We start from the raw sequence: 14584 nt of genomic DNA, 5'->3' as shown, positions 1-14584 counted from the left end.
CCTGTGAAAGAGGGACTGGGGTGTAGGGGATCTATCTTTCTGCCTATCTGCCTGTCTGTCTGATATGCCTGCTTTTTGTTTTCTTCTTTTATTTTTTTCAAATCATGTAGATTCTTAATATTTCATGAGGGGTTTTCAGTCAGGGGTCTGGGGACCCTCAGTGCTTCAGAAAAGGGTGTCTGGGAAGAATTTGAGAAAGAATTGTAAGATATTAAGTACATTTAAAATTCATATCCACCTATTATTTTATTATGTCATTCTGCTTTCTGAGTATCCTGATTATTATAATGATTATTTAATTCTATTGACAGTCAAAGTTTAAGTCGTTTTCATTATCTTGATATCTTGATTTGATCTTTTTATACTTTAGCGAAGAAAAGATAAATTGTTAGTTCCAGGTACACTAACTTCACAATTACAGAGTATTAATTGGGATTTATTCAAATATATAGCTGCTTATATATTTTAGGGAAGGGGTCTCTTGCAAAGGGATCATCAAATTTAGGAGTCTTTGGCATCAAAACCTTCCTTCCTTCCTTCCTTCTGCTTGCATCATGCTCTACCAGTTGAAATGCAGAATAAAGCTGCAGTCCGTAACTTTTTTTGCATTCAAAATGTACAAAATTGATATTATATGCGTATCATGAATTCATTTTCCACACTGTGTTTCTGTCTTACCCTGAATCACTAAGGTGCACCTATAAAAAGGTATTTATATTCAGACTATTTTAGACTGGTTCAGGTCGTATCACTGCGGAGTAGCCCAGTACCTGCGTGACTCATCATAGATATAAACAGAGACTGCTAGAGCGCCAAACACAATATACATTCTAGCGACATTCACTTTCAGCTGTTATTTTGTCTCATGATAGCGTCATAGGTTTACCATCACTCGAATTGTTTGCCATTTGAATGTGGCCCTTCTGTCTTCCAGGCGTCTGCATAGCCCACTGCAAGCCCTTCCGCAAGGCCCCACACATGCTTTCATCTCCACAGACACACACAACAGCCATACACACATCACACATGACACATGACAGGCAAGACACTTCCTCCACACAGCATTCAATAAACACGCATTCATACATTCCCACACATAAGCACTAATGTATAAGCTCAACTTTTGATAATGTGTATGCTGAGGTTCCGTTTCATGTACCCGCAATATCAGTGGGACACTGGCACGTCCTAGACCACCCCCCTCTTCGGGGCTAGATGGGAGCGGGGTATGACTTTCAACATCTGGTGCACAGTTGCACCAACTCAACCGCTAAAATCTTCGGTCCTCTCTCGGGCATTTTTATTGAGACATCACAGCTTGTAATCAGAGCCTCACAATACTGAGGGAAGCTGTGGCTTCTGACCCACTCACATCCAGTGGCTTGGACCAACGAAACAGACACCCAGACAAAACAAAGTGTCGTTTGCTGCTGGATGCATGTGTTTTTAGGTGTTTGTACATCCAAGCTTGCATACACACAGCAGCGAATAGCCAAAAGAGACTGTGTCAATTTGCAATTGGGTAAATTCAATAAAATAAACAGATGGGTTGTAAATGGGGTCGTGCACTATTTGGAACTGAAATGAGTTACTTTAAATTCCAGTGAAATTCCTGAATTGGATTTGGTAACAAACAGAATGCAGAATTGTAATTTGGTTTTAAATGTAAGGAAGTAGAATTAAAATGAATTGCAATACAAGAAAAAAAATAGGAAAAATTAGAAGGTTTTTAGGCCTTTTAATCATTGTAATATTTTATGTTTTAGTCATTTGTTATGTGCTTTTCTCATTTTTATTATTTTTTATTGAGCTTTAATTTATTTTCATTTTAGTTTGATTAAATTTAGTACTAGAACATCATCTTGAATTTCAGTTAGTTGCCAAGGCAACATTTCTAATCTTTTTTTTAATCCAATGTACATATTTTACGATTACTTCAGCTTTATTTCAATTAATAGAAACTAGCCAATTTTTTGCCAATTAGCCAGTTCTTCATTTCTTAAATTTGCACAACCCTTGTTTTAAGTTAAAAATATACCCTCAAATTTCCTATTTAAATGGTGCAGTTGCTCTTGGTTGAAACTCTAGCTTTCTTTATGCTAAATTTATGCAGATTTTATTCAGAACTGTAACTTCAGTATTGCTGGTTTTAGTTGGTTTGTTTGCCTCTCAACATTCATCCAGATCCCAAGTCTCCAGTGTTTATACTTAATACCTGGATGTAGGACAAATCCCTGCTACCTCTAGTTACTTTTGGATCTTTTCCCTGACATGTTCCTGTTTTTCTAACCATTGCGGTGGTGTGAAACCCCTGACCCAATTGGGCCTTGAAAGAGCTTATAGCAGAAGTACTGTAGTAGAACCAGGGGAATTACTGGCACCGGAGCGGCTCCATAAAAGCTGCCAGTTTCACTCAGGTGAGTGGTTTTGGGTTGACAGGAACCTTTGCACCTAGATCCTGAAAACATTAAACACACCTCACAGCCCCACAGGCCCACAGATGCAAGTACAAAGTTTATATTGCTCTTCTTTAAAGTTAAGTTGTCTCGAAAGGATACAAGCACACCATTTAGACACATGAAAGCTCTTTGAAGGGAATTTTATAAATAGAGGTAAGGAAAGGAAAGCAGGCGTGACGTCATTAACTTGAAGCATTTCACAGAGGGTCCCTGCCCTCGAAAACACACGCTTACACACTACTCTCTTCCATTTTTAGTGTGTAAGCCTGTCTGATTTGGCACAGCTCGTCTGCCTCATGGGCACTTCCTCTTTATGTAGAAAACCACTTGGTTCCTGGAGACAAGAGGCAGGTTTCCTCTCCGTTCCCCATTGGAGATGGAGATTGAAGGCCTTGTTTCTGAAATGAGATATAAAGAACACATCATGCCGCACAATTTCCTCTTACATCCTCCAGAAGCGCCCTTGGGGAGCAAACAGATTTCGGGTGTATTGCTCACAAACACATATGGCCCAGACAGGGCTATGACAGGTACTTTCTTGACTCAAGATGTAGCCTAAAGCTTTGCTTTATAGTATGGCTGCACCTCAGTGTGTATTCATATAAGGAACAGATTAGATTGTATGAATTTAACATGGACCCCTGATTGAAAAGCCCCAGTGGTGACGGCGGCCCCAAATGTTTCCCATAACTCCACAATAATGAACGTTCACTCTCCTGCCAGGACAACCGCACATAGGGGTGTCAAATTGTTCTACCCCTGCATCCATATGTACAGTACATGACAAAATCTGAATTTTGGCCCATGTGTAAGGGGGTTACGATGTTCTCATTTGCCATGACGCACACACATATAGGCCGTACTTCCATCACCCACAGCACTCACAGGAAATGCAGCCTCAGGAGTAAAATCGAAAACAAATGTTCCATCAAATAGTTTGTGTAATTTTAGTGTGACGAGGTCACATCCTTGGCGAAGCTGTTGAATTTTTTCCCCTTATTTTTCCTTTTGTTCCATTTTCAGAACAAACATGAAAATGAGATTTTAAACATACAGTAACTGTACAGTTGTGCACTCCTGGAGCAAGCGAAAAAGTGACGGATTCCAGGGACGAGATTTTTTCCTGTTTGTATGTATCAGCCAAGATAGAAGCCTTAATCATGAGCTATTTATAGCAACAGTTTTTTTTTTATTCATATAAACAAAAGGTGTTCTTAAACATTCCGAGATGTTAGTTACAAAATGCCTGGGCGAGTAGAACAGCACATCAGTTCCTTTCCTCGCAATCCGACGATGGCTGATTTGATAAGAACCACTCTTAGTATCTCATTCCTTCGTTCTATCAGCACGAAACAGATGTTTACGTAAATCTGACAGATCAAAGCGCCGCGCTGAAGTTTACACTTAAGCGAATCCAGAAAAACAGAATAGTTTTACCTCGGCTGTAGCCGTCATTTGCCTTATCAGAAATGATACATTCGTGAAACTGTGGCATGTGACACAAATTATAAATATGTGGTATTCTCTTGATCTTTTTTATCATCCTACTGCCGTTTTCTCAGTCCTGGTTGGTAATAGTCCATTGGATGCTTGCTAAAATAGCACAGAGGTTCTCTTTGATAAAGCTGTGGAAGCTTTTTATGTCGTTCGTCAGAAATGTAACATAACATTTAGGCAGTAATTAAATGAAACTAAAGCTAATTACGCCTCATTTTCTGAGGGACACAAGATTTCAGCTCTATGTACTTATGCCCAGATGTGGGGGTGAGTCAGGCAGTGAGATAGGAGACCACAGAAGCTGTTTTGCAGCCTTCTCTATGGGTTTGCGGTGGCAGGCATATCAGCGTCTGTGTGTGGCGTAGAGGGCAGCTGGCTTGGCTGTGGTAACTTGTAGTGGACATCACTCAAGTCTGCAGGTGATTGACAGAATTCTGTATAGAATGATAGCTCCACATATTTTTAATCAGACTACACAGTAGCATTGGTCAGAATAATTGATCTGCCTTAACATCTCTAGTGATTGACTAAGGATTTCTTTAATGTTCTGCCTAGAAGCAAAGCCGTCATGATGCCAAACCCCTTATGGGAGAAGAAGCTGTTGTGTTTACAACTGTGACAATGAGCGCTTATCAGGATCAACTAAACGCTGGATTTTCAAAAGTATGTGAAGTTCACAGCATTGTTGCACCATTAGTCATGTTTCCATCCATTTTATGCGCATTTTGCGTTATCGCATAAAAAAAACGCTGGATGGAAACACCAATATGCGCATAAATTCTAAAGATGCGCATAAAAAACGTAAGTTTTTTTATCCGCTAAGAAAACATAAGCATAAACGATGATGGAAACACATTTACCGAATAAATTCCTCGATGCGCATGTGACTTTGCGCGATGGGACGGCATAACTGGACCAAACCAGCGGGATCTTTTTGCACAGCATCTGAAATGCTGTTTTGGTAGTTCTGAAATGCCTAACATACAAAGTATGTCGTCAAAGCGGTTCAGTATAGCTACCTGCCAGAACTGTCTTACATGACTGCGTTCTCATACAGCAGGCATCCAAAAGCAAGCGGTTTATTTTTCTGTAACTATATCTTGTTTTCAGGGTGCTTTGAAAGTCAAAAATATTAATTATTTTTATCATAGCTCCTATTATCTTTCTTATTTTTTGATTAAATGCAGGCTGGATCAGCTGGCTTGCAGTTAGATATTTAGCTGCAGTGCTCCTGTATCATTTACGATATCTATGATCAATAAAGTTACAAAAAATACATTTTATTCATAATTTTATTCATCAGTCTTTAATGATATCCAGCTCTGATCTGGGAATAGTCTGGACACATTATTTGTATTGCATTAAAGATAATGTGTTCAGACTTTTCCAGTTCAGCTCTGGCCCATGACCTGATAACTGTGCAGTAGTAACCACCAGATAAATCACTGCACCAGTCATGCGTGTTTTTGTGCTAAAGATGATGATCTAACGGCAGTGGACATATCACCGCGGATATCTTCAAAGAACCAATACGGTACACTCACCTGCTCCTTAATCTCTCTACACTTCTACAGTTGCACAGATTCAAGACAATAATGACCCACCTAATCTCAACATTAGCTTTGAGTTCGGAATGTATGTGTTTTAAATCATTCCTTCTGATAGTAAGCAGAGCTTCAGAGGGAGAGAGAGAGAGAGAGAGAGAGAGAGAGAGAGAGAGAGAGAGAGAGAGGAGGGGAGAGAAGTATGATCCAGAGTAACCTTGTTAGGCTAAGTGACACTGTGCAGAGAAGCTTCTTGTCAGCTGGTTAGCAAGATGGACTTCTACCTATAAATGATCGTCTTCTCAGGGCAGTGTTGGGGAAGGTGCTTTGAAACTGTAAATTAAGCTACTAGCTAATCATAATTTACAGTAGTTCAACTACAGTTAAGATACTTTTTTGAAAAAGCGTTTAGCAATACTACAAGCTTGGATGTTCAGATATTCATACAACAAAATATTCTGGGGCCCATGAAAGTTTTGTGAAAATTATCAAATGTTGGCTGGCCACTTTTTTCAAAAACGCTGGCGGGGAAAGAGTTAAGTTCACTTGCTGCCTTAGATCTTTAAGTACAATCAAATTGTCTGTACAAGTCATTTCAACTTAAGTTATATTAAACTGACTTAAATCGAGTTGAATCTACTATGACCTATACAAAAAAAGTTGAAATTGCTTAAATCATTTTGATGAGTTAATGTAAAAACATATGTTGCCATGACTTATTGATCATATACTTTTTTACTGTGTAGATGGCAGTATATTTCAAATACTATCTATCTATCTGATGACATCATTTATAATTAAAATACTATATACTGTATGTATTATATAAACGTTAAATATGTTTTATTTATGTTAATGTTAATGTAATGATTTAAATGTTTGTGCTATCAGTTATTTTTCTATTTTGAGGATTATTTAAATTATTGTTATTTGATGTATTTATTGATATGTTACATATAGAACAACCTGGTGTAGCCCATGCCTGTTTGAAGATGAGAAATGACTAAATAAAGCAAATAGAAACTTCACAATTTTATTTTAAATACTACAATATAGTACAACGATAATATTCCACTTGAAAAAAAAAAGTTTAAAATGAAGAGAACATAAAATGAATTGCAGGGACTTGAATCAATTAATCTTTATTAGTAATTCATCTGATAATAAGTATAGTTTTGTTCTTTTTACTGATTTTCTTTTCTTTATTTTTTTTATCTCCTAACAACTGATGAATAACGGTTGCTATGGGGATTATAAAAGATAGACAACACACAATTAAATTTGGTCAATTACAACATTAATTGCACCAGGGCATTAGTTCTGACCTTTGAAAAAAAGGCATAATCCATAATTAGCTTAATTTATTTCGAAACGTGACGTTATGAGACCGGTAAAACTGGATTGCTGTGATTGAATAAAACAGGGTTTTGCGCTGAAATGTTGTGCGTAAAACTGACGCAACAGTTTAGTGAATTCTCCGTCTGAGTTCTGCCAGGCTCACTGTATCTCCTTCCAGACACATTGTCCACAGTGTAAGTCAAGGGGAGCTGGTTGCAGTTACGCATCTCTTCACAGCATTATAAATGTATGTGTTAGGAGGCCCTTAATGGCTGCTAATCCAATTTCTGCTACTGAAATCAAATCTCGCTGGCGCCAGTGGTCCTCTCCTTCACTCATAAATAATGACTCTGCGTTTGGTGTCTTTATGAAAATGATGGACCACCAAAACAGCAGCTTAATCATCTCTTACTTCCACTAGAAGCATCGTACCCTGGTTTCCATTTTGCGTCTTTCCTCCTCATTCTCTCTTTAGCTCTTTTTTTTTTGAGAGGGGGGGGGGGGGTGAGATTAAGGATCAGCAGAGAAGGCAATTATTAATTGTTGATCCCTTGAAAGATGAGAAGGTTCTGAGCAGGAGAAGAGCCTTTGCAGAGAGGCCCATTTACCGCTCGCTCGTAATGCTTTCCTGAGGTCAGGCATCGATTTCCTTAAACCACATGCTGTGCTGATAAGATTAGGCCTTTCGATTCCTGAACTACTTGAGTCATGCAGATGAAGTCACTTTGGGTTGGATTTTAAGGCTGGAAGGACGTGTTTTCATTTGGTCACGGCCTCTTCAGCATCTTTTCAGCAGGTCACTGCCGGCCTCAGATGGAATATGGGGACTTTTTATGCATTTTCCACTGATTTGGTGGGAAAAAATCTCTAGAATTTGTAAGGGATAATCCACGGCTAGCCGTGCATTAAATGTTTTTAATGCACGGCGTGTGCATTAAAATGCTAACCGTGGATTATCCTGCTTATACCATGCTCATTTGCCAGGATTGACAACTTAAAGCTGTTATTGATTGACCGGAAGGGTAAAATTGATGGTTAGTTTCGTCAGTTATGGGTCGATCTATCATATTCTGCCCGCTTTGAATCAGACACAGAGATAAAGTAGTGTGCAAGTTTACATTTATTGGAATGAATGAATTATAGCATTTATTTTAATTAATTATCGAGAGACAGAGAGATTTGTACCTGCGTTCTCTATTTAAACAACGAAGCTGTGAGTTTAATCACTTCAAAATAGCGATATAACGAAGAACCTGTCCTTTTGACTGATGTCTTTGAAATTATTTGATAAATTAGCCATAATTGCGCAGCCATAAACTGCGTGCGTGCAACGCGATCTCCGCTCTCTGTGTGTGAGACGTATGTGTGTGTGTGTGTGTGTGCTTCAATGAAAACAGCGCATTAATATGATTATGAAGTATATGAAACTATCTTGGACTTGGAACTATCTATGCATTAAACATTTTATTGCACAATTTCCAGCCAATCAGAATCAAGTATTTAGACTCACTATGGTATAAACACTTTTTTAATTGTAAGGAGAAGCCTTTTCAAATGAAGCATAACAGGAATAGATTTTCAACATTACTGCATGTTGTTCTTTTCAGCCCATATTATATTATATATTTAAATATTTATTTAGTTATATGCATTTGGTATAAAATAATTTAAAATATATTATACGTTTATAATAATACTTGTAATAACCATTATTAATAACTGAGCACCAATAATAATTTATTATAATTGATCAATAAATCAGCATATTATAATGATTTCTGAAGGATCATGTGACACTGAAGACTGGAGTAATGCTGCTGAAAATTCAGCTTTGTCATCACAGGAATAAATTACATTATAAACTACATTAAAGTAGAAAACAGTAAATTGTGACAATATTTTATAATATCGCTGTTTTTACTGTATTTGTATCAAATAAATTCAGCCTTGGTGAGCAGAAGAGACTTATTTCAAAATCATTAAAAAAAAATCTTTATTCCAGACTGTCAGTGTATACATTTTATCAATTCATGTATTTCCTGGGAATCAAACCCATGACCTTGGTGTTGCTAGTGTCATGCTCTAAATTATTGGGATGGCTATTTGTGCTGCAGGAATGGATACTAGTTTCACAAGCATGTGATTAGAGTTTTTCATCTTGATGAATACCATTTCAAGCATAAAAAACCCTATATGAAATGATGTGTTATTTTGATGACATGAAAGAAAATAAACGCATGCAGTCAGAGCCAGGTAGAGGATTGAAAGGAGAGAGTAACCATGCGCTGAAGGAATTTGTGGTTGGGAGTGGAACTTCCACTCAGTGGTCTACCATTGCCAGGTGTTTCAGCAGCAGATCATATCCATGCGTGTGGCAGAAACCAGGAGAAGAAAGAAAGTTATGAGGAAATCACACGGACATAAACTACAGAATGTGTTTCAACTTACACCTGTGTTCTCTTTGCTTTGCTTTCCTTTCTTGACACTCGTACACTCAGGGGAAAACTCTCTCTTTTGTTGGAAAGGAGTGGTAATCAATTTTCCGTACAGATATCGGAACATTAGAGCGCACACTAGCACACTGTTTCTGATTAGCACTAACTTGTTTATTTGTTTGATGCTGAAAGTTATGTAAAACTGAGGGTCTTTTGGCAGATGCTTGTTTTATCTACAAAAGGAAAGCAATCAGTGTCGGAAAGACTTTTTTAATTCCACTGAAAAAAAAAAAAAGGAAAAATGAACCAGTGTTTATAGATAAAAACCATTCAGGCATGCTTGCTTTCAGCCTTCCCAATCAGAAATGCTAAAAACACATCAGTTTTTCCCCTCACGTCTCTCCGCGGTAATTCAAACTGTGGGGTTGTAGCGAAAGGCAGCGTTGTCTTGACCTCACTCTGTGAACCTTGCTAATTAAAGTTGGCAATTAATTGTAAATATTAGATCAAAACTGCAAACACAATCCTAATTCACAAAATCATACACCTGACAGCAATTCAGTTTGAGGCACATTAAATAGTTGCAGACATCTTGATATGATTTTCCATTTCAGGCATTGTTTTGACCCGCACAGACATAAGGCTTTCAGTTAGTTTTGGTTGCCCTCTAGCTGTCAGTTATGAAATATTATGAGATTTCCAACAGCATTTTTTTCAGAATTCACAAATTAATGATGATTTGAGCATCCAATGGGATGTGTAATTGAAAGCTGTTACTTGTTGGAAGTTCTACGTGACATTGTTTCTTGAGACAGACATTTCTAGTTTCAACAGTCAAATTTGCAGTGTTATTGCCATTTTTGAGGTGGAACCAGTAAAAAAAAAAAAAGGAAACCCCGGCTTACTGTATTTTGACTGTGGTAAATATAGTACTGTCATGAACTATAGTAGGCCTATATAATACTCTGTCATACTAAATTTATTTTAGTAATCAACACACTTGCTTGTTGAATGACAATGATGTCAAAGTACATCCAAAGCTTGAAATAAGTTCCATTTTAAATGCACAATAGAAACTTAGAGGACTTTCCAAGGACATTTCCAGCTGGGAAAGGCCACCAAAAACCACCAGGTACATAACAAAAATATGTTCTAAGAACATTTTGCTAACGTTCCTATCAAGTTATATTTTCAAGTTATGAAAACATTATTTATTAATTTGTATCATTTTGCAAACATTATGTATGAATCAAGTAGTCACGTTTTTTTTTTAAATGTTATATGAAAAAAAAATGTTTCATGAATGATGTATAAATAATGTTTTTGCATAACATTATGTTTGTCACATTGAAACAAGTATTCACATTTTTTGTAAATGTTATAAGATTTTTTTTTTTTTTTTTCATGAGCGATGTATAAATTATGTTTTTAAGCTAACATTTTGAGAACATTATTAAAGACCAGGTAACTGAACAAACATTCTATTAATGTGACTGGAAGAACGTTTGTTCATAACTTTGAGAGAACCTTAGCCCAAGTTCTAAGAACATTCCCTGTTAGCTGGGATCTGGTAACGTGTAATGCCTTTGACAAATATTTACTACAATAGTCCTTTAGAAGAACCTGTGCTTTTGACTGATGTCTTTGAAATGATTTGATCAGCCATAGAGGCATAGCCTGAGGTTTAGTTCTCTTTTAGGTAATCACACTGCTCTCCACTACTATAAACAGAACTTAATGAGACAGGATATTGTTCTAATGGTTGGGAGGAAAGAACATATGTGCTCTGGCCTGCAACATAGAACTTATTAATGTAGACCTCTGCTCTTTACTGCCATCAAACTGCACCCCCGAATTGATCGCATTGCAGAGTAGACTGTTTATAAAGCGCACAGTTTTGAATCAAAATGGCCTCTTAAAATGGAAAACGAAAAGATATTGCCTGTGGTCATTATGAACTTGCATATTGTGCCTGAGTAAATCCATTCTAGCTCACTTGGAGCAATTGGAAGCGACATTTATCGAAGAGGTTCAACGGTTACGCTGTTGCTGTAGTTTTTATGTGAGGCGCATGGAGATTCGGTTCAGTGAAATCGGACCCCTAGCGCTTTTTCGAGGCGTTTCTGAAGGCATAACGAGCCGTCGTGTAAAGACAACATTTTTGCATTGTGCCAAATTGCGAGACCGCAAGAAATAAGGCCCAAAAATAGAACGATTGTATTAATTGCAGGAAATTGCCGGTGGAAGATTACGATTCTTTTCTTTCTCGTGCCACCAAAAGAGAGAGCATTTTCTCAGGGTTGTTTCCACTTAAGAAAATCATTTTCTTGAGAATTCACATCGTTGGGGCTGGGAATGGCAATCGGGCAGCTGCGAGCGAGCCAAGAGCTGGGACGGCGTTTGAGAGAGAGGCCCACTTGAGATAAAGTCACCCCACATTATGCAGTCTTGCCTCATTTTGTGGTGCTAAATGGCCTGAACAAGTGCAATAATAAGACTGTGTGCCAGGCCTTGAAATACAACTATAGAAAGATTCTTTTCTGCAGCCTGTATGTGAACCGTAGCACAGCTAACGAAGAATGTGTGCCAGATCGGGATCCAGATACCACCCGGCATCCAAGTCTGATTCGCTTTTCCCCTGTTGACAAATTTTCTGTGCCTTTCAGTCACACTTTTTCCTTCGAACGTTCACACACTCAATCATACGCACCTCGTTATCTTATTTGCCACTGTTGGATTTAGCAAGCCACCCTTCGTTGTGTGCGATATGCCACACAGTCTTTCCCAGAATGCTTTGCCTGCGACACCTGGCTTGCATTAATTCTGGTCTGAGAAGCCTGGCTGAGAAGCGAACGAGTGTTATGCACTTTGCTCCACTGGAGTGTGAGGAGTGGAGAAGGGGTGAAGAAAGGTTCATTTGATTTGGGGTTCTGCTTGGAGAGCGGCTGTCTTTAAATCATTAAAAATATCATTCACGGGCAGCTAAAGGTCTCGCTTGGTATTTTAACCCTTTAACTGTTTAACTCCATAAAACGGTTAAGAGACTTTTTTTTTAAATAAAACACTTTGAGTGAGTTAAAAGGTTCTTGTACTTGTTTTCATTCTGAGCTTTAACAATAAAAAAAAAAAATACTTTCTATTCAACAAGTATAAGTATCACAGTTTCCATAAAAATACTAAGAAGCACCAAATTAGCACATTATGATTTCTGAAGGAAATACAATGATTCATACAGTGATTTCTGAAGGATCATGTGACACTGAAGACTGAAGAAATCCAGCTTTGCCGTCACAGGAATAAATTGCATTAAAATTGCACAAAAATTCTAAAAAGTATTTTTAAAATAAAAAACCCTCTTAATTTCGGGTTAAAATGCGTTGTTGTAACGTGCGTCACTGAGATTGTAACGAGTATTATATTACAAAAAATGTATTATATATTACTGTAATCTAATTACTTTTGTAATGCGCTACTCCCAACACTGAACATGAATATTAATAAACTTCTGTTGCAACTAAAATTTCTGCTCGGTCTTAAAGCTGTTGTTTTATGCAACCGGAATTGTATTTTTTTTCTTGATTATTACTCAAAAAGCCTTTAAGAAATTTCTAAAAATGGATGTAATGTTTGCTACATCCCCTGATCACGAATCAGAAAATGAGCGTATCAACAGAATTAATAGAATGAATGTGTTTTTTCTTTGCCATAGGGGGTTCGGGGAAGGGCCACCGGACCAAAGAGCAGAAGAAGAAGTCCAACAAGCAGAGGCTGCGCTTCCGGGCCCAGAACCAACACAGCGACCACCTCGCCTCTGTTCGGGCCAGCCAGTAGAAAAAAAAGACTTTACGATGGAACAAAGACCACAAAGCTGCTAGCCACGCTCCACACACACCTACCCTGATGAGATCACACACACACACACGCATCCAAACGGGATTATCCACATTCATGTGGTCACACTGTGTCTCTGTGCCTCCTGCTGCTTCCCTCACCGGTGACACGTCCCCCCCGACCCATGACCCCACTGTGATATCATGGAACACTACAGCAGCTGTTCATATAGCTCATATCTCGTCCTATTTGAGGAGAAAGAAGAGAGAGACTGAGCTGGAAGCACAGAAAGCTCGGGCATGGAGACCTGGAGGAGTCGAACGAGCACAGACTGGCGAAAGGAGCAGAAGAGATTGGAAAGGTTACTCAAACGTGATTGACTGATTATGATGCCCTGAAAAACAAGAGAGAGACTTATCTGTATTTATGTACAATTTACAGCATTCCCCTTCCTTAAGAATCAAGGCAGAGGGCATCATGTATGGCCTTTCTTGTCAAATAGGTACTTTGTTTTTCATAGCAATGTTGCAATCCATGCATAGTTGCGAAATTATTATTCTCAGCACAAGATGTTTACGTCCAGACCGCTTTATGCTTTAACTGTATATTGTGGGTAAGAATCTTAGTTGTTCAACTAGCATGGCCACAAACTCATGTGTACATAGTCGGTGAGTTTATCTAATAAAGGTAACATTGATGATAAATATATTAAAAAAAAACCTTACTGTATTTTCAGTATTGACACTTCAGCGTTTAAATGTGTAAAGGGTTATAATACCAGCTACAGTTAAATGAATTTAAAAAGAACAAAAAAGCTCAATAAAAAACATAGCCTTCACATAGCTATTACATTTATATGGTATATAATTGATTTATTTATTGATTCTTTTTTTATTTTTTATTATTATTATTATTTTTATGTTTGGTGAAAATGATGTCTCTGTACCTGATACTTCTCAGTGCTGAAGTATTCTTTCAAACACTTATAACAATACAAAATATCTCCAACAGTGGAAACCGATTGTGTCCGATTTGCTGGTAAATGTTCCTCAGAAAATCACTGTGTAAACCTGGTTTAACATCTTGTACTTTATGTTGATCACACATCCTGCAGCAGCTCAAGTATATCGTCAACTGATTGATAATGTGTATATTGTGTGCTATTAAAACGCAGTTCATGTTGCACTTGGTGCCGTTGTATACTTTCCGCCAACCTTCCGTCGAGTCCTGAAGCTCTATTACGTAGCATTTGTCATTTCACAGCACACCAACAGATATGGCCAATTGGCAGCAGAGAATAGGGCCCTTATTGGAATGTGACATCATTCAGAGCAGCTGTAGGCCCTAAGTCTTTCTGACAGGTGCAAACGGCATCACGCATCCATCTTTACAGGCACTGCAACCACTTCAAACAACCTCTCAGAAAGAAAATGAATAAACATTTTCTTCAGGTAGGTCCAAAACTGTTTAATTTGAGTCA

At 37.9% G+C, this 14584-nt stretch overlaps 1 protein-coding gene across 2 annotated transcripts in view; it reads left to right on the top strand.

Moving 5' to 3' along the window:
* The window catches only part of rspo2 (R-spondin 2), a 62185-nt gene extending 47896 nt beyond the window's left edge, over window positions 1-14289 (top strand). For both annotated transcript variants that reach the window (XM_056244005.1, XM_056244006.1), the window contains one exon: window positions 12983-14289. In XM_056244005.1, the coding sequence (XP_056099980.1) occupies window positions 12983-13104 (122 nt within the window). In that variant the 3' untranslated portion in view covers window positions 13105-14289. The remainder of the gene's footprint in view (window positions 1-12982) is intronic.
* Window positions 14290-14584: the final 295 nt, after the last annotated feature.

This window comes from Rhinichthys klamathensis, unplaced genomic scaffold, assembly GCF_029890125.1.
Source record: "Rhinichthys klamathensis goyatoka isolate OS25496 unplaced genomic scaffold, OSU_Roscu_1.1 h1tg000896l_1, whole genome shotgun sequence".
NCBI lineage: Eukaryota > Metazoa > Chordata > Actinopteri > Cypriniformes > Leuciscidae > Rhinichthys > Rhinichthys klamathensis.
This window is presented reverse-complemented; position numbering and strand designations above follow the sequence as displayed.